This window comes from Tauraco erythrolophus, chromosome 21 (assembly GCF_009769465.1).
Source record: "Tauraco erythrolophus isolate bTauEry1 chromosome 21, bTauEry1.pri, whole genome shotgun sequence".
Classification (NCBI taxonomy): Eukaryota; Metazoa; Chordata; class Aves; order Musophagiformes; family Musophagidae; genus Tauraco; species Tauraco erythrolophus.
This window is the reverse complement of record NC_141485.1, coordinates 10956196-10977024: the sequence shown is the minus strand read 5'-3', so window position 1 is coordinate 10977024 and position 20829 is coordinate 10956196. Positions and strand designations below refer to the sequence as shown.

At 47.2% G+C, this 20829-nt stretch overlaps 1 protein-coding gene across 1 annotated transcript in view; it reads left to right on the top strand.

Moving 5' to 3' along the window:
- Positions 1–20829, top strand: part of LOC147527292 (S-adenosyl-L-methionine-dependent tRNA 4-demethylwyosine synthase TYW1-like) — a 121880-nt gene that overhangs the window by 86217 nt on the left and 14834 nt on the right. The window contains exons 14-15 of the mRNA XM_086624537.1: positions 5175–5285; positions 19951–20118. Coding sequence (XP_086480663.1) covers positions 5175–5285; positions 19951–20118 — 279 coding nt within the window. The remainder of the gene's footprint in view (positions 1–5174; positions 5286–19950; positions 20119–20829) is intronic.

The following is a 20829-nucleotide window of genomic DNA, read 5'->3' as shown; positions in this document are numbered from 1 at the left end:
GGCACTTGAGGAAAAATCTGCTGCTCCTGGTTGGGCAGGATGGGAGCTATCGAGGTGGGAAGGCACCTCTGGAGATCATCTAGTCCAGCCTTCCTGGTCAAAGCAGGATCAGATCAGTGGGTTAAGTGCTGAATATCTCCAAGCACGGAGACTGCTCAACCTCTCCAGGCAAGTCCTACTAGTGTTCAGTCACCCTCCTTGTAGAAATTGCATTTAAAAATGCTATTTGCTGTGCTTCAGCCTGTGCCCATTTTGTCTTCTCCTTTCCCTGGGCGTTACTGGGAATAGTCTGGCTCTGACTGTTTTACTCCCCAAACCAGGTGTTTATTTACAAGGACACGTTCTCTTTTGTTCTTTCCCATCTCTTATTTTCCTTTGCCACCCGATGGGCGTGCAGGGTCCTGCCCTGTCCTGGCAGGCATAAAGAGCTTTTTGGTCAAAAATAAAAAAAAAAATAAAAAAAGTTCCACACCCTCAACTTTCACCCGTTGGAAAGACTCGTTATCGTATTAACTGTTTTCTTTTCTGCTGATGTTATTCTGACAGCTGTCTGATGTGAAATAACAGTTATTTTTCCTGGAAATGTGGGGTGTAAAGTAATGCAGCCTGGTTTTAGATTCTAATGGTTTAGATCATTACATTCTGAGGGTATAAGCTCTTATTTCTTGTTTTTCAGTGCTTATAAGAGGATCTCCTGGGGCCCTATTGTACAACCAAATACAAATAATACATTAATAAAACAGAATTGTGTGTTTGTACTGCCAGCAGTCTGCGAGGATTACCTGTATATAACATTTTGCAGTATTAAGCCCTTAGTCATTTTGATCTGTCCCTTCTACCACTTTTTTAAAGTGGCTTTTTTCTCCGCTCAGACAAGGCTTGAGAGATGTTGTCCTCTGGAAGGAGGTTTCTTCAGTTGCAATATTAATTTCTGATTTTTCTACCTCTTGTTTCTCCATATGCCTCTGGCAGTGTTTTAGTTCCTTTACCTGCTGCTTTCACCACTGGTCATGATTAGTTAATACACTTTTTGTGGTGGTTCAGTTACTGAAGTGATGGGTAATACACACCGACTGCAGTTATTAGTTGTCACTTAGTGCTGCCCTGCGGGGGGAAAAGCCCTTTTAATGTGCTCGTAGCAGTTTTAGTTTTATGAAATACTTGAACTTTAAAGTTGGACATCTAAAATTATCCAGGATGTATATTGGAGAGTATTAAAAATGAGATTTAAACAGGGGAAACCCCCTCCCTTCGTGCAGGCGTTCATTGCTGTAAGAAGAAATGCTCACGGAAGCGTTGTACGTAACGTACATCAGAAATCGTTGTAATAAAAGTAAACTGAGAAGGTTTCATCCTCCCCTCAAAACTGTTCTTGCAGTATCGTGTTTGCTCAGCTCTGCCAGCCCTCGTTGTGCATTCAGCCTGGCAGCCTGAGCTTCAAACCGTTTTTTTTTGGTGGCAATTTCTGTTTAGTCCCTCTGCAGAATGAGTGAAAAATAAATATATTTTTAGTGTTTGCATGCCTCAGCCCAGTTACAAAGCGGGCGAGAGAACAAACTGTTAGAGTTAGAAGAACAAAGCACAGAGAGTGAATAAGCATTAGCCCCTAAAAAACATTTTTTAGATTATGGAGCAAAGAAGTGAGACGATCCCAGCAGTTGCAGGCACCAAGATGCCGGGCAGAGGCTGTCCCACTCACCTTGGCTTGCAAGATGACAAGTGACTGGACGTGAGACACCAGAGGAAGGGGGAGGGAAGGCTGGCAGGCTGCTGGATGGTTGTCGTTGCACATGGATGTTCTCTACCAATGTAGGTTGGTTTGGGTTTTTTTTTGCAAATGTTTGTACTTTTGCAAATCTCTTGCTGGTCTGGTTGGGTTTTGGTCATGTCTGCGTGAGTGCATGTCATACCATAGAATCGCAGAACGGTTTGGGTTGGAAGGGACCTTAAAAATCGCCTTGTTCCACCCCCCTGCCATGGGCAGGGACACCCTCCACTACACCAGGTTGCCCAAAGCCTCATCCAACCTGGCCTTGAGCACTTCCAGGGATGGGGCAGCCACAGCTTCTCTGGGCAACCTGTGCCACTGCCTCACCACCCTCAGAGGGAAGAATTTCTTCTTCCTTAGATCTGATCTAAGTCTCCCCTCTTTCAGTTTAAAGCCATTGCCCCTTGTCCTATCACTACACACCCGTGTCCAAAGCCCCTCTCCACCTTTCTTGTAGCCCCTTTAGGGACTGGAAGGTCTCCCCGGAGCCTTCTCTTCTCCAGGCTGAACAGCCCCAACTCTCTCAGCCTGTCTCCATAGCAGAGGTGCTCCAGCCCTCGCATCATCTTCATGGCCTCCTCTGGACCCGCTCCAACAGCTCCATGTCCTTCTTGTGCTGGGGATCCCCGAGCTGAACGCAGTATTCCAGGGGGGGTCTCACAAGAGCAGAGGGGCAAAATCCCCTCCCTCGCCCTGCTGCCCGCGCTGCTTTGGCTGCAGCCCAGTGTGGGGTCTGGCTCTGGATCAGCTGCCTTTGGTGAGGGCTGATATTCAAACATGATTTTTGTTTACTGGTGCCTCGCAGCTGCCGGTGTTTGTTTCCCGCTGTGAGCTGACCTTTGGGGAGACGTTTCGTGATTAATTGGGTATCTAATGGCTCCAGACGATTGACGGGCGGGCGTGTATCGGAGTTTTTCTCTTGTTAGATGTTTTCTCTCTGGTTTCTTCTCGCCCTGTTATATGGCAAATGACGCGTTTATTTTTTGTATTAGGCTCTCCGTTGTTTTTCTCTTTAGTAATTAACTGTTGATTTCGTACTGGCCTGTTGTCTCTTGGCCTGAACCTTTCTTTTGCCAGTTCATTCAAATCATAAGAGCTGCAGTCTCTCGTAATTAAGCATGTGCTTATAAGCTACGTGTAAAGCAGGGGCCAGATATTTTAATTCTTGTAGTATTTTGGCCTTCAATAATTATTTTCTCCATAATTCTTTAAGATTACTCTCCACAGACTTTTTTAAAAAGAAACTGCACTTCTGACTTGTTTTTTTAAAACACTGACTCCTTGTAGGTGTCGAACCCTCACTTGTGTTTATCCCCTGGAGAATTTTGCAGCTTTGCCTGGTGCTGTAGGTTCCCAGGACAGCAGGCAGTGAGTGCGTTGGGACACTAATATCTGTGCTGTCTCTAGTTCTCTGCGCGTACATACTCTAAAGAGCTGCCCCTTGCTGCGTTCAGACATTAGCTGGAGGAAGAAGATGCTCCCAGTTTTTATTTGTTTGTCCTTCAGTTATTTGTTAGTAAATAATCTGGAATGTTTCCATAACAAATTGCTATAGAAAATATTTTTTTTGTCCCGTGGAAAACATAAATGTGTTGGTTTAAGTAAGTGACAATTTGTTTTTTATCCAGAGGATGAAATTAATTTATGTGGCATGTAGACCAGAGGCTCTGAACAGATAAAACATGGCTAAATAGGGGATTGGTACTGGGAAATACTGATTTTATCTGGGGAAGAGTAATAGCATGAACTTTTTAATAGCCTTGGACTGGGACTCGGGGTCCTGAGATCCTGCTTTGCCCCTGGCCAGTGGATGCTGCCAGAGGTATCACAATGGGAAACGATCTGAGGTTTGGTGATGGAAAGTTCAGTTCACCAGCAGATCTCCTCGTTATCCTTCTGGATTGAAAAACATAATAAACGGAATAGCGTGCGTGCTTCCCACGCGTGGCACTGGAGTTCAGGTAACCTTGTGCTACGGGCATGTTATGGGTAATGGGTAAGGGAGAATCTCTTAGTTCACCCTGTGTCTATGCCTGGACTTTCTGGAGCAGGAGAACTGGATTCCCACCCTCGCTGCCCTGCGAAGCCGCAGCCTGGGCAGACGGGCTGGCCCCAGCCGTGCAGCCTTGGCTTGCTGTGGTCTGGGGCCGTGCGCTTTCGCTCTGGCTAAGCGGGCGCTTTTGTCACGTTTCACAGCCTACAGTGTGCCAAGGAAGGACAATGAGTTCATTCAAAAAGCAATTTTGCTGGAAGATTGCTCTATAAATAAATTCCAGAGATAAGTGAAATAAAACTTTAGTGGAAGATGAAGGAAAGGAGACGGGAAGGGTGAAAGCGAGCAGATGTAGCAGTGAGACTGGATTTATTCTATGGCCAAGTGCTTATATTGATAGTAGAGTCTTTTTGTCACTTTTAACTTCTTTGGTGAGCAGCTCTTGGAGGGAAAATCAGAATAACTCCAAGGAAATCTGATCTAGTGGAAGGTGTCCCTGCCCCTGGCAGGGGGGTTGGAACTAGATGATCTTTGAGGTCCCTTCCAACCCCAACCATTCTATGGTTCTGTGAAAGAAGCCCTCAGAGTGCTGTCTGCTGCTGAGCATGGAAATAAGTCAGGTCTGGGCATCCTGGAGAGGCACTGGTGTGAACTGGAGCTGTGGAGCTCAGCAGTGGGATGGAGAAGACGGGTCCGTGCAGGGATGCTGCCAGGCAGAGCTCCAGCCTTGGAGGGTCACGCGGGGTGGATGCTGCTCTTGTAGTCGTTACCACTGCAGCCGCTGCGTTCGTTCCTAATGGTTTGCACCGCGCGTTTTGTGAGGCTGGGTCATCGGCAGGGTGTTCTCAGTGTTTCCCAGTTGTGATCTTAATTGTCACTGTGTGCTCCCAGTAAAACGTGCGTACCTGCTCACAGGAGAGCCCTTCTTCCGCGGCGTCATGCCTGGTACGCGGGGAGGGCTGGCGGACGGGGACAGACAATGGTCTGTCTGTTCTTGTTCGTCCTGTCCAAAAGTCACCAATGCCAGATGATCCAGCTGGAGGAAATAAAAATACCTGCCTGGCCACTAATGGTGAGATTTTATGCCTGGGGAAGCGAACCAAAGAGATAAACTTCCTGGTTATTTTCCCATTAAGTTAATACTCCTGTAAAAACAAAATGCCTGGGATATAGAGAGGGGAGTGAAGTCTTTGTAGGGCAAAAGGTGGCTCAGCTCATGGATGCTGTGGAGTAGCTTTCTTGAAAGAACAAGTGAGGTGGCTTCTGTTTTGTTTTAGCCTCTGAGTTCTTGGAATAAATTAATATTTTTTTTAATTATTATTTTTTCCCACCCTGTTTGAAGTTTTGTGCAAGGCTGGAACATCCTCCTTGTGTCAGAATGTGTTGCTAATGTAGTTTTTTCCTTTATTTCAGCAACAGCGCACGGTTTATAGGCTGACACTGGTGAAAGCTTGGAACGTGGATGAACTCAAAGCCTATGCTGACCTGATATCCCTTGGTAAACCAGACTTCATCGAGGTCAAGGTGAGCTGCACAGAGCTATTTTTATTTTTTTCCATCAGTATTTCACTTTTTTCCTCCCTATTTCCTCCCCTTCCCTGGTCTTAAACTTATATGAGTAAATGGAATTCTTCCAAAGATTTTAGTGGTACATAAGGAACTTACCTCTTGATTTTAGAGTTAGGCAGCCAGGTTTCTGACATTTTATGTGTGCATTTGGAGTGGGCTTTAGTGTTATGCAAGACAAGCTTTGTACCAGCCGGCATCAGTTTGTGCTCAACAGAATCATAACCTTCTAGTCTCTTTCATATTTCTCATGAAAGCAGAGACTGTTAAATAGATGTTCCTTATGTCAACCAACAAAACAAAATTTTGTTTGTTTAAACAAAATATTCTGGGACAAGCTGGTAGTTTGTGGTATTATTCTTCCCCTCCTGGCCTAAAATTCTGCTGGGGGAAAAGGTGATAATGTTTGGCTTAGTGATGTGGTATTTGTCAGGCTGTGCAAAACAGAGGGAAATATTACTCTGGGACTGGAATCGCTACTAGCAGGAGGATGTGAGATACAGCAGGGCAGGAGGTGCTTTATCTTGGGATTAATCAATTTAGTATATAGAGAATGTAAAAAAGACACATTGCGAGGTGTTTTGTGAAGAATCACTATCAGTGTTTTCATCCAACAACTCCTCTGCCGACCAGCACTCTTACCTCAGGTCTATATTTTTGCAGCTATATTACTTTGGGACTTTCCTTTCTTTTTTCTCTTTTCTTTCTCTTTCCTTTTTTTTTTCCTTCATTTACTGCTGCTTTGAAGAAAAAAAAAAAAGGGAGTTTGCTGCAATTTTCTTATGAAACAAAACCCAAAGGTTTTGATGATACCAATATTGAGAGATATCTCTCTCTGAATGCGCTGCTGAAGCTGATAGCTTAATACAAAATAAGATTTTGAGTATGGTTTGGGGAAAAAGTTCAGTTTTACAATGTCTATCAGACTGTTTTATATTCTTAAGGTAGAAGCTAGCAGGAGGAGTGCTCCTGTGGGGCCCTTCCCACCTTGCATCTCCTGACTCTTTTACTGCAGCCTGGTAGTACAAGATCTGTTCTTCCAGCGTGCGAGGACAGAGATGAGTGTGCACACCAGCGTGGAGTATGAGGCTGTCCCTGTACGTGCTGCTTAGACTGCTCTGCCATGTGTGGCGATGTTAATTAGTCATATGAATCAGGTGTAAGTTAATCAATGTTTCTGAGCGCTCTCCAAGGCGAACATCTGTCTCCTCTGAGGCGGAGGGTTCCCTTTGCCTGGGGAAGGATCCAGCCTGGCAGCCGTGGTTTCCCTTTCCCTGGCAAAATCGGGCCTCAGACTGCCAGGGGAATAGGTGAGAAGAGGTGGTCGTAGAGGTGTTCCCAAGGTGATCAGAGATCTGCTCCTGACACTCTTCCAGCATGGACAGGCTCCTGCCCCCACTGCTTTGATCGCAAATGTCGTCTTTGCACTCCAAGTACTTCAAAGTGCTTGTCAGGACTGGACCAGCGAGGACGCTGTCTGTGGAAGGGATCCATATTGAACACTTTCTCCTGTTTGCAGAAGTATGAATAGAGGCAGAGGGAGGCTGCTTGATATTCCCAAAACCCACGTGGTGTGGTGGTGTAACTGGGGGTTCAGTCTCGCTTGTACCTGGCAACGCCAGCTGCAAAGGGGTACCAAGGGGTTGCGGGACGAGGAAGGCAGAGGGGTGCACCTGGCACCTGATGGCCACGTGCTCTTGGGTGGATTTGGGTCTTTTCATTGACTGATATGAGTGTAAGTTTGCAGTTTGTTTTTGGTTTGGTTTTGTTTTTTTTTTTTAAGAAGGCTGTTTAATGTTACTTCATTAGATTTGCAAGCTTTGAACTAAATGTCATTTCTTCAGAAATATTCCAGCAGATGAGTGAAGTTCCGCAAGTGCTGGAGGACGGAATTGTCAACCAGGGTGCTGATCCTTGTCAGGTCATGATGTCTTCAAGCTGAGGGACAGAGCATCCCATGCCTCAGTTTCTTCTTCTGTGAATGGTGTAGCATTGTGCCTAAATATGGACACAAAAACAAGTCTGTAGTTGGTATGTGAAAGATCTCTTGTCTCTCTGATCCCAAGAGCAGGAGCCGGGGACACAGGGAAACTCGGGTTAAAGCCTTTTCAAAGGATGCAGCACTTCTCTCCCTCTTCTCTCCTTGTTGCTGTACTTAGACTGGGAGCGATGGGGAAAGTCTTCCCTTCCCTGGTTCCAGCTCTCGGTACAAACCGCAGTACAGCCTTTCACAACTTCTTTGCCATCTGTGTACTCAAAGTCCAAAAAAAGTCTTCCAGTATTTGCTCTCTGTTTCCAGTTTAGTGGAGGGAGGATGATTTTCCACAGCTCTCAAAACCATACAGCAAGTCTGAGAGCAGCTAAGCTCCGCAAGACAGAAGCAAGCAGCTGGGTACAAGAGAACACACTAATTCCTTTTCAGCCTCAACAGCAGAAATGAATTGTCAAGGCACTGCTCCACCTTGTTCACCAGCAGGCTCTGCAATAGTCTCTGTTTTTTTCCATTTAACTGAGCTTTTAAATAGAGCTGTGCTGTCCCGTTACCTTAATTTTGAAGATCATAGAATCATAGAATGGTTTGGGTTGGAAGGGACCTCAAAGATCATCTAGTTCCAACCCCCCTGCCATGGACAGAGACACCTTCCACTACATCAGGCTGCTCAAAGCCTCATCCAACCTGGCCTTGAACACTTCCAGGAATGGGACATCCACAACTTCTCTGGGCAACCTTGTCCATTGCCTCACCACCCTCGTTGTAAAAAATTTCTTCCTTAGATCTGATCTAAATCTCCCCTCTTTCAGTTTAAAGCCATTGCCCCTTGTCCTGTCACTACATGCCCTTGTCCAAAGCCCCTCTCCAGCTTTCTTGTAGCCCCTTTAGGTGCTGGAAGGCTGCTGGAAGGTCTCCCCAGAGCCTTCTTTTCTCCAGGCTGAACAGCCCCAACTCTCTCAGCCTGTCTCCATAGCAGAGGTGCTCCAGCCCTCGGATCATCTTCGTGGTGGTCTCTGGACTCTCTCCAGCAGCTCCATTTCCTTCCTGTGTCGGGGACCCCAGAGCTGAATGCAGTATTCTAGGTGGGGTCTCAGGAGAGCAGAGCAGAGAGGCAGAATCCCCTCCCTCGCCCTGCTGCCCACACTGCTTTGGATGCAGCCAGGACACGGTTGGCTTTCTGGGCTGCCAGCGCACAGTGCCGGCTCATGGTGAGCTTCTCATCCCCCAGCACTCCCAAGTCCTTTTCCTCAGGGCTGCTCTCCATCCATTCTCCGCCCAGCCTGTACTTGGATTGCCCTGACCCATGTGCAGCGTCGGGATGGGATGGCAGGGTTCATATGCTTGAAGCACGAAGCAGCACGCTGTCACGAGCAGTGTTGGTGGCAGTGCCCATTCACAGCAGGAGCTGAACTGGTGTTGTCACTGTCTGGAACAAATGATGCAACTCCGTGCTGGCACAATGTTTGGGGTCTGAATGGCACTTCCATCCTTCTGAAAAGTGACAAAATTTTGTGATGGCTTTCCTGGAGTGACGGATTTGCTTGACACTAGGTTGTGTTTAAGAGGGCCCTAAGCTGGATGAAAGGTCTTGCTCACAGATATTTATTTGGGATGTTTTTATGTGAACGCAAGGGTTTTTTTGAACAAAGTTGCCTTTCTTCCTTTCCTCTTTGGAGCAAGTGTAATGTTGCAAAAGGTGGGTACTTGGTGCTCTGCAGAGGGAAAGCAGCTCACACTAAATGTGGTATTAGCTCAGCCAGTGGCCTTATTTATTTTGCATAGTTTCATCTGCTTGTTCCTGCTAAACAGCAGCGTTTCTAAACCACAGAAGATTCAGCTCGGCAGGGAGGTGCAGCGGTTTTCTCCTCTGCTGCATTGTCTCCGTGACTTTGAAATGTGAGGGGATTACATGGTTTCTCACCTCAAGCCTGGAACCGATTTTTCCCTCTTCTTGGCCAGGAAGGGGGAAGAGCAGCATGTTCTGGGGTCACTGATGAACGACGAGTTGTGTTGCTGCGGGGTAGTGAGACAGCCCAGCCAGGCACCCACGGGAGAGCCTGGCAGAGGGGATGTCATCCTTAGGGCAGCTTCCTTACTTGGCTGTCCTTCCCTGAAATGTAGATGGATTGTGGGTGGGGTACTGTGCCCCCGGCGCTGCCGGAGATGTTCGTGTTGCTGCTGTGCCTGCGCTCAGCCCCGTACCCCGTGGTCTGACCTAACTAAACGAGTAGGTTTTTCTCCTTTGCATTCAGCCCCGCGCTCTGCAGACACCTTGTTTTCACCTGATCATTGTTCACTTGGCTTGCAAAGCTCTTGTCCAACACCCTGCCCATGGGATCAGCCTTCTCCTGCGGCGGGCTCACTGGGCAGATGGCCGTTGCGGTGGTTTCAGAGGCATCTGTTCAGCCTGGAGAAGAGGAGGCTCCAGGGTGACCTTATAGCGGTCTTCCAGTACCTCAAGGGGGCCTACAAGAAAGATGGGGAGAGGCTGTTCAGGAGGGCCTGTTGTGATAGGACAAGGGGTAATGGTTTTAAAATAGAGGGAGGTAGATTCAGATTGGATATTAGGAAAAATTTTTTACCATGAGAGTTGTAGAACACTGGAACAGGTTGCCCAGAGAGGTGGTGGATGCTCCATCCCTGGAGACGTTCAAGGCCAGGTTGGACGAGGCCCTGAGCAACCTGATCTAGTTGGAGATACCCCTGTTCCTTGCAGGGGGGTTGGACTAGATGACCTTTGAAGGTCCCTTCCAGCCCTAACCATTCTATGATTCTATCTGAGCTGTACTGCTGGGCAAACTGGGGTCGGAAATGCTTCAAGGGGCTTTGTTGCTTCTGCCTCTGCACCTGTGGAGTGAAGCAAAGAGCCAAAGACTCTGTCCCTGGGATGTTTGACTGCTCTGGAATAGAAGGTGAGTGAATCTCCTTCTCAGCAAAGGAGAACAGCAGAAGAGGGGCTGCATCACACCTCCCCCAAAGCCTGGGAGTTTGTGATAGTGCAGGCCAAGGGCACGTAGGCAGAGTGATCACACAAACATAATCCCACAGCGTTCAAAGTGGTGCTTGGTACAATAGCACATGAAGTTAGGAGTTAAATTCTAACCCAAAGGAAGACCAGTAGGGTCGAGGTGTGTTCGAATCTAGTGCTCACTTTTGCTGACAGTATTTACCTTTCACGTGCTCCGTGTATTGATCTGCACTTGGAGGAGAACTCCCACCAGTGTGTAACTGGCCCTTAGTCCAGCCCCAGCAGTTGTAGTGCTCACACAGCATTTGTGACCTGGGGATTTTCCCTAAAAGACTTGATGTTTTTGATTAAAAGTAATTTCTTGTGTTGCTTTGAGAATGAAGCCTATTTGGCATGTGGATAGGACTTAGCTTTTTTTTTTTTTTCTCCCCAAAACCCCAGTGTGATAGGTTAAAAAAGCAAAGACCAGGTCCTGCTCAAAGCAAATAAACAAAAATATATTACAAGATAGTGCAAAGCATCTACCAGAAAATGAGGCTTGTCTCAGTGGGATTTCCTTGTTAAATACTTGAGATAAATGACGTTCATTTAAAATGAATGTCGCTAATTCCCTGTTGCTCCGGAGAGGCTCACGGGGTGGAGTGGATAGAGATTTAGATTCTTGCAGGGCTTAATACTTGTTCTCATTTACATGAGTATCTTACAGCGGTGTGACTCGGTGGGACCCCATTCTCTTGTTTAAGCCAATAGAAATTAGCCTTGATTACCTTTGTGTAAAAGCCAAGTAAAGGCAGAATCACCCATGTGGTTATTAAATCCACATCAGTTTTATTTATTGCCTTCGTCTGTTTTTTCGGTGCCACAGCGTCACTGTCACAGCTGTGCGGGATGGTTGTGTTTAAGATCTCGAACGTGCACTTCATCTTTTTGCAATGGAACCCTCTTTGTGTTTTTAAACCTAGAGGCGTGTGTTGGCACGCAGTGTTTTGCCATTTATGGTCCTTCTTTAAACCAAAAGGGCGGAAGGATTTTTGTATGAAACGCGAACGGAGGAGCTCGTTCAGACGTGAGCAGCGTGTTAGTGCAGGGTAAGCACGTGGAAGCGTGGTCTGGGCCTCTGGTCGTTGCAGACGGACCACAGAGCAGCTGGGCACGTTTCACTGTGGCTGTGGCCACGTGTCCTCTCTGCACCGTGGGTAGCCCTAAGGTTGTGCGTCTGCAATCGCACGCGTCAAGAGCTCGACCGTGCGAACGTGGCTTTCGATTTCGGAGCTGCTCCTGCAGTGCTGTGGGAGATCACTTTGCTCTGGTTCTGCAGGTGGAATGATGTCCCCAAGGAAGTGTCTGTATTTGTTAAAGGGAAACTTCATCTTGCAGCTTTTGCTTCCTGCCTGAGCAGAGCCTTGCTGCTTCTCTCCACCTGTTTTAATTTAAGGGAAGGGAAAAAAAGCCTGCCTGGCTTGTCCTTTGTTCGAGGGTTGTTATAGAATCATAGAATGGTTGGAAGGAACCTCAAAGATCATCTAGTTCCAACCCCCCTGCCATGGGCAGGGACACCTTCCACTACACCAGGTTGCCCAAAGCCTCATCCAACCTGGCCTTGAACACCTCCAAGGATGGGGCAGCCACAACTTCTCTGGGCAACCTGGTCTAGTGCCTCACCACCCTCGTTGTAAAAAATTTCTTCCTTAGATCTCATCAAAATCTCTCCTCTTCCAGTTTAAAACCGTGCCCTATCACTACACGCCCTTGTCCAAAGCCCCTCTCCAGCTTTCCTGTAGCCCCTTTAGGTACTGGAAGGCTGCAATAAGATCACCCTGGAGCCTTCTCTTCTCCAGGCTGAACAGCCCCAACTCTCTCAGCCTGTCTCCATAGCAGAGGTGCTCCAGCCCTCGGATCATCTTCATGGCCTTCCTCATCCCACAATGCTGTGTGAGGGCAGGACTCAGGCAGACTGGGGATGAGAGTTGTGGCACTGCACAGAATTTCCTCAAGCCTTTGTGAAATCAGTTTTTAGCCACTTGAAAGCACTTGTCCCTGATGATCTTTCTGCAGCTCTGGCGCAGCGTCCTTGCTCCAAGCCTGTGTTGGTGGATGGACTCAGTGTCCGGTGGAGCTAAGGGTGATGTTCTGGGACTTCAGCTCTGACTCTTGGCATCTGAGGCTTTGCTACAGAATTAAAATGACCGAGTAAATGTCTGGAAGGAAGGACCAGAGGGAAGCGTCTGTCCCAGTCTGCTCAGTCTTGTTAAATTAAACAGTAAAGATTATTTAAGTGCTTAAAATAATGAAGAAAATGAGCTCTGCTTTAATGAGTTTTTAATTGCATGCAGCAAGAGGCCATTGCCCCCACCTGTCAAAAAGCTGTTCAGAGTCTTACTGCCATTCCAATCTGCATTGAGATGAAGAGAGGGTGAAGTTAAAAAAAAAAAAATCTGCCCTAGTACCTGCTGTAGAATAAATCCAAACAATATATAATTTCCACACCTGAAAAAAGAACAACATTGACCACTTAATGTCTTCTCAACTGCAAGCCATGGGTCCAAGGACAAGGCATGAGGCATGAATGGTCGAAGGTGGCCGGGTAGGCAGTGGCAGGGTTGTCCCCAGGGCTGGACCACATCCCTGTCGTGCCAGGGAGCTGCAGGGCAGTTGGGCATCTGAGGGCTCTGGCTCTGCTGGGTAAACCCCGGTGGTCCTGGGCTGCTGTGGAGAGCTGCCTTCAGGTGGGTCCTGAGCAGTCCCTGCTGGAAGCTGCCTCTTTCCTTATTAGCATCCGTGGGTGCCAGAGGCAGAGACCCACCTTGATGTTTCTGTTGATCCAGCTGGAGGTTCTGAGTTACTACTAGATGTGTCTGAGGAGTTCGACTCGACATCGGTGAGTTTTTCATGCTGTTGAGTCCAGCTCAATAACGAGTCTCATTGCAAACACAGGTGAGTAATTAAATGTTGAATTTTCAGGTGACTCGGCCACATATTTTTCATTGAAAAGTCAGTCTTTGGTCCAAGCCTATGGTTTGATACAAATCCATTTCTGAAATTGAGGAGGAATTTTTGCAGGCCAGCAATGGGCTTGGGTGCAGATGGAAGCCTGATGAAAATCCAGGCTAAAATGGGTTGTTCTCATCTATTTTTTGTGTTTCAGTAAAGGTTAGTATCCCATGTAAGTGGGAAGCACAGGGCATGGAAATTGCATTAGGCTTGTGAGACTTTTAGATATGACCAAGGGAAGCTGTAGAAAATAATGAACGTAGGGAGGCTGATAGAGCGTGATGGGCCAGCGTTGCTGTGCTCCACTTAAAGTCCGTAATAATAAATTTCTGTCTGTGGCTCTGAGTGCTTGCAGCAGCAGAAAGGCTAGTGCTATGTACTGTGTTCTGCAGCTGGGGAAACTGAGGCAGGGTAGGAGTGGGTCGTAGCAAAGCGGGTCTGAAAATTCACCTCCTGCCTTCCAGGGTAAGTATTTCTGCCCCTCTTACGTCCCTCTGTGCAGCCCCTCTTTAACAGGGAGCAAGGAGCAGGGGCTGAGGGATTTAACAGTGGCTGTTTCTCTCTCAGTATCTGTATGGCTCATTTTGCAGAGCTGGAATGAAAGGCTGCATCCAGCAGTTCAGGGTTTAGCTTTTACAGGAGTTGTTCCTTTGACTTCAGGGGATCACTGAAGATTCCCGAGCTGCTGTCGTGCCGATCTGCACGGTCATACGTGTGGTGCACCTGGAGAGCCGGTTACACATTGGGGTGGGTGATGCTGCGAAACTCACCGGTTCCGTTTCTGCTTTTCAGATTTAACTGACACAAATAAACCAATGTCCTTTGTTAAATCAACTGGAAAGCAATTATTAGAAACAACCAACGAGCCCGAATCCACTCCAGCGAGGAGCAGACGTGCATGAAGGCTTGTGTATATAATTTGGACAATGCTGATGCTTGGATCATAAGCATTTTTATTGCATCTATCAACATGTCATTCGAGGCTTTTTATGTTTGTTTTGGGTCAGGGCTGCCCCAGTTTCTAAACAGTGGCTCTGTCACTCAGCAGCTTGGCCGACGCTTCGTTCTTCTGTTAATTCACATGAACCTCAATTAAATAAGTTTATAATTTGTGGGCTAGGAGTTAAGAAAATTCTCTTGTTCGGTAATTAAGCGTGGAGCTTCAGAGTTGAGAAACAAAGCTGTCATATTTAGTTCCCCATTAATCTTTCCTTCACAGCCCCATGGATTAAAATGATTGTGGGCTGTCGAGATCTCCGGCAAGGAGCCAGGTCGCAGCAGCAGAGATGTGCTTCTTGCTGCAGCGATAATCATCTTGGCACGAGGTGTTGCTGAAGTACAGTTGTGCACACTCGTCTCCTTTACCGCCACGCGGAAATCCAGAGCCCCATCGCTCCGGATCCACACTGGCGTAACCCAGAGTAGCTGAGGTCCTTTTCAAAAGGCTTCTGCTTTTCAAGGTGTTTGGCCAAAGCTACGTGGCATGATTAGGATGCTGAAAGCACCCTTATGAAAGACTAATTAAGCGGCAGCACCGTTGACGCTGCTGCAGGGAGGTTGGTGTAAGAGCTTAGGGTGTACAATAGAACCGTTTCCTTTTTTAATATTTGATGTCTTAATAACTGTATTTGTGTATTACTGAAAAATATAACCGCCCTAATCAACTGTTCACGTTTTTTAGATGGTATCAGCACTGTTAATTAACTCAAGTTTTAAGAAGCTGGGGAAGTTGAAAGCTGCTGTGCTTTCGTTCGGTGTGCCGCTAAGCTGATTTTCATTGATTTGTGCTTGTGAATTAACCAGCCATCCGAGCACTTAGTTATTTCGTTTGCCTCTGCGTTTTCTTTGCCTGTAAATGATATCTTTGAAGTTTAGTAAAAGAATGAGTCATGTTGTAGCTTCCGAAGAATTTTCCCCCTCTCTAGTCATACGTTTTTCATGCTGCTCAAATCATAATCTGTATAATGAACTCAGGGAAAATATTGCTGTATGGAGCTGCGTCTATACAGCTGAACTTTGGAGATACGTATCTCATTATTTGCGTGGCTGGCTGCTCTAATATAAGAACGTTTAAGATCTTTTTCAGACATTCTGAGCTGGGCTAAGAAATTAATGTACTTCCCTGTTCAGCACTCCCCCGACTTGTCTGCGGTTGTGCACAGTCAACCTGTTTCCCTCCAGCTCTGAGTTACGGTGCGCGGCTCTAATATCCTTTGCTTGGGCAGATTAATAGAGAAAGCCCCTCATAAATTTACCAGTGAGAAAGTAATTGCTTCCAAAACTGGTACAGTTTCTAATTAGCGTGAGGCTGTCTCTTTTGTTGCCCTGTTTAAGCACGGCGCGGTTCGCCGTGCGCTCATTGGGAGTGTTTGCAAAGGATCCCTCTCTGTTCATTGCTGGACGCGGCGCGTTCATCTTTAGGTGAATTAGGTCTTGGGAGTGCAGCGTCAGGCAGGACCAGGTGCTGGAACCATGGCGTGGATGCAAATGCTGTTTAAAAGAAGTAGAAATGTTCTTCACGGAGGGAAAACGTGAGAACGCAAAACATAATCGTCCATAAAATTGCCTGCGCTCTGGTTTAAAGACTGGTGCTTGATGGGGTTTTGTGACTGGAATAGAATAGCTTGGCCGAAGAGCAACAATGGTAGAACCATCTAGAGAGGTACAGAGGAGCTGGGCTGTTGTCTAGAAGAAAAGCCACGTTTCTTGTGAGAGTTTGCCCTTTAGGGTGCCGGTGGGTTTGTGACTTGTATTGATCACAGGTTAAACCAGTTGGGTGAGCCTTCAGTGAATTTTATCTTGGAAGAAAGAATGTCAGCAAGCCACGTACTGCTGAGCTCATTTATGAAAATTTTGCTAACATAAGTAAAGCTGGAGCAAGGCGGTGGCGAAATCGAGGTCATGGCTAAGACTAAATCAGTAATTCGTGAGGTTCAAATGATCAAATCTCCAAATTAAGAGCAGCTGATCTCAAAAGGCTGAAGTTGAATGCAGGAGAACTTGGGGGGCTGTATCCACTGCCCAGCGGTTGCAGGGCATGGATCTGGCTGCTGCAGTGACCTAGAGGACCTCTGCTTCTGTTGCAAGTAAATTCCCCAAACCAGCAGCGCTTGTATCTTGGCTTTGTGTAGGGCACAGCAGGAACATGTGCCCCGCTCCGATGCGCTCTCCTTCGGTCCATTTGCTGTATCGAGTGGTTGGGAATGGAGGTGGAGCATGAACCCAGTATCTCTGCTGACTTAATACAACTAAATCTGAGATGGAGGCGTCTTTTGAACGATACCACTTCTAAATTAGTGACTAGTTTTGAGAACGCTTCCAGAAAACCATCAAATAAGTGTTTCCCCAAAGACTCCAAAGACCTCAGAGATGTTGTGGATACCCCATCCCAGGAAGTGTTCAAGGCCAGGCTGGATGAGGCTTTGAGCAACCTGGTGTAGTGGAAGGTTTCCCTACCCATGGCAGGGGTGTTGGAACGAGATGATTTGAGGTCCCTTCCAACCCCAACCATTTGATGATTCAATGATTCTCTGACTCCTGCACCTGCCTGTTCACACTAAGCTTTACAGACTGATGCGTGGTGGGAAACTTCTCTCCGTGCTCTGCCCTAGGGATGCCAGCGATGCTCCTTACATCAGCCTGCACGTGCTGGGTACTTCCCACCCCATGGACCAGGTTTTTGTTTAGGTTCGGGTACAATGTGCCAGCACTGCATGACCTTTACTTCTGCGAAGTCAGGGGAGACGGGGAGCAATGGGGGCTCTGGGGCCGTGTGAGCGATGATGCTGGCCTTTAGGCTGGCAGACAGCGTTGAGTGGGAGATCTGCAATCAGTGCAAATCGATCGTATAAAAAAAAAAGAAATCCCTCGATGTTTCCTGTGGACGTTCGCTCTGGGGCCGTTGCTTCAGCTCTCGGTGTTTCACAAAGCAGCTCGGACTCTCTGTGGAGAGGTGGGATTATAGGAACTCCTCCGTTGTTCTGGTGGCCTTTGACCAAAACTACACAAGCTGCTTATTAATGTCATCAAGTCAATTCTACTCATCAGTAAACAAGAGTTTCTCTACAGCTCCGACTTAGCCCCAGACTTCGACCCTCCCTCTGCGTGTGCAGGAGGAACGGGCTGAGATGGACTTTCTTCCAAACAGTTCTCAGTATTTACAGCCTTAATTTAATCAGAAGGTACTAAGAGTGAGATGAGCTGGAGGGAGTTTTTACAAATGCCTTTATATTTTTGGGTGTTTGCTCGTGTACTCAGCCCTGGAAAAATAATCTGTGTGTTTACTGACTGTGTTTGCACTGGCTTTACTGTGCCAGTGTTATTTTTGTATCCAGCTCATGGCCTTCAATATCCAGGGGGATATTGAGCAGTTTGGACAAGTGCCCTCAATCTCTATTTTTTTATTATTTTCTTTTAACAAGGCGCTGGAGCGCTGAATACCCGACAGTCGCTGTAGCTGTCTGCTCCTGAAGGTGAGATCTGGGGAAAAAAACATGCCCAATATCTTCCTTAAAATGCTACCACCCCAGCAGGCACTTGGTGAGCAGCCTGTGGACCTCCATGTGAACAGAACTGCCGATACCAAGCCAGAGAGTTAAAGATTAATCTTGGAAACTCATGACTTGTGTTTCTTTAGCTAGATGGAGGAGGCTGAACAGAGTTCTCCACCTGGTTTCTAGGAGCACTTGACCATGTGAGGCTTCATGTTCATCCTTTCATGCTGATGTTGAGGCTCTTGGTGGAACCTTGGGTCGCTGGAGGTAGCAGCGGAGCCAGCAGCAAACCAGCTCTCATGGTCTGTGCCGTGGTCACCTCTAAGCAGTGAGCTCATTGCTGAGCAACCAGGGTACTTCTGCCTCCTCATGAAAAACAAAGAGCAGAACATTCCTCTACCCTGAAATTTTCTTACAGTTTTGTAAGTCTTGTCCTAACTGGAAGTCGGAGGAGCAGTGCTGCCTTGCAGAGGAGCAGACCAGAGAGGAAGCAGGCTGGATGAGGAAGATGAGGTTTCAGCAGTGCCTCGGTGCTGTCCAGGGCGGCCAGCCATCCCCTTCCACAGCTTTCCCCATAGCCCAAGCAAATATTTGTCTCCCTTATTTACAGCCTGGGAAAAGAGGGTAAGAGCACATCCTTCCCAGAGGTGACTTGCTGGCTTCGTTAAGGATCATTAGGTGCTTGGCTACTGCACAGAAACACCTTAGATGAGCAAAGGGGCAGGAGCGAAGCCCTGTTTTTTCTGGGGGATCTCTGGTTTTGCCCCCATTGAAAATGCTTTCATCCCCACAGAGTTGCTTCTGGTTTAGGTCTTAGGGAAGGGAATGGGTGATGTGACACTGGACCATGCAAATTCACCATTTCTCCACCATTAAAGCCCAATTCCATCTCTCTGGTTTGAACCTAAAATTAGCACTTGTCTTCGGCACAAGGTTCATAGACATCCTCTACTTTATTCCACTTTTGCACTGTTTAATTTCTTTTTAGTCATTTTGCTCTTTGTACTGTCTGGAATTATACGCTTTGTGCATGCACAGAAGAGAAGGATGATTTGCACTCTTGTCAATATTTTTTCTGTCCTTTTTTTTGGAAGGAAAGGCATTTGAAAGTAATCTGTTGTTTCTCTGGGCTCAAGCTGCTGCTGCCCTGCCAGCCTCTGCACCTACACCTTTCTCCTAATGAGCCACATCTCTGCCAGTGTGGGTGGACACCGCTGCCCGGTGGGACTCTGCCCAGCCCATCTGTGCATGGATGCATAATGCTTTACAAATGCCCATTTCTGACACCAAAACTAGGAGTACCTTAATTTTTCTATAAAATGACCAGTGTTTGAGAAGAACCTTGAGATCCAAACAAAAAACTGAGTGTTTTACTCAAGACCTCCAGTATACGTATTCGTAGAGCCCCGGGTTACAGTTACCTGGGTCTCGTCGCATGGGCACCACGGGGAAGGCAGAAGATGGGTTTCAGAGTGCAGGGACTCTTTTCATCTTGACTGCCAAAATAGTTTGGACCTGGGGCAGTTACAGCAATTGTCTACAGCAAAAATAGGTGATTTTAATTCTCTCATAATTAAATGGAACTGGAAGCAGAGAGAGACAGCACTGTACAGCTGGAGGAGCTTCCCTGGGCACAGATAGGGAGGAGGGCACACAGGATGGTTTTACAAGGGGCTGGAATGAGATTTGTGTGGGTGCTAGAAGGCAGTGGCAGAAATCACAGCCTTGGCTTGGAAGGAGAGAAGTCTTTACCTCTGTGGCACATAGGACAGTTATCTCTGGAAGTGTCACACTGACTTCTTGCGTTGGTTGTTCATGAGACTTTCTTCCAGGCATGTCATGTTTCAAAACTAAGTGACCTTCTCCAAGGTCCCTTGGGGTAGCTCAGGAGCACGAGCATCCTCCCTTTGAATGCTTTCAAAGCTGCTTTCCAGGATAAAGACTAACCTGTGTTTTGCTGCTGGGGAAGCCTGGGCACAAAGTGGTTTGGTGATGTGTCATTGAGGGAGAGACCGATTTTTTGATACCGTCTCCAAATTTGTTACCTTTCCATAAGATACAGTGTAAAGGGGGGACAAAACAGACCGTTTTCAGGGTTTGCTGTGGCTGCTGTGCTGGCACCGCCCTGAGCTTGTGAAGGGTTGAGCTGACAGTGGCCGTTTCCATGTTTCTTCTCAGGGTGTGACGTACTGCGGCGAAAGCTCAGCCAGCAACCTCACCATGGCCAACGTCCCCTGGCACGAGGAGGTGGTGCACTTCGTCCAGGAGCTGGCCGACCTCGTCCCCGACTACGAAATCGCCTGCGAGCACGAACACTCGAACTGTCTCCTGATAGCTCACAAGAAGGTGAGACTGTGCCAGGATGTGACACCAGGCACTGTATCTTCTTCTTGGAAGTGTTGCACAACGGCCTTGTTCCAGCATGTTTTCTGTCTAGAGTTAGTTGGGTACATTTTTTGGGGAAAAAAAAGCGTAGCATGGATTGCAGAGAGCTGTGGAATAATGACTTGAAGCCACTGGAGGTTGCAGCTGGTCGTGGTAACTCCTAGCACTACCGTGGCAATCCAGGCAAGAGGCATGGAGTGGCTTCAGGAGGGGTTCAGTGCAGTATCTCCTGTGCTTTGTCACACTCGCTTTGCGTTTTGAGAAAGGCAAGAATGAGCCTTGTTTGGGGGGTCAGCTGGCTTCGGCTTCTTTCTTTTCGTGATGGTTTCAGTGGTATAAATGGCTTGCTAAGGAAGTCACACCAGAAGAAGCCAGGGTTGTGTTTTTCCTCTTCTGGATCTTGTGATACCTACCAGAACTGTAGACCTCCTCCATATCAACCAGAGTTAAGATAATGTATTTTCATTCTTTTGGAGAAATAATTTTGGCAAAAGACATTTATGTGTGGATGTTAACAGAGGATGCTCTCCTTTTGAACTGGAGCGGCCTTTCTGCACAACTGTTTTGCGGGACAAATGAGACAGCTATAGAACAATTTTATGTGTTCTCCATCCTAACAATGGAGAAGAGGTAGCAGTGCTGCCTTCTGACACCAGTCCAACATCCCTTATG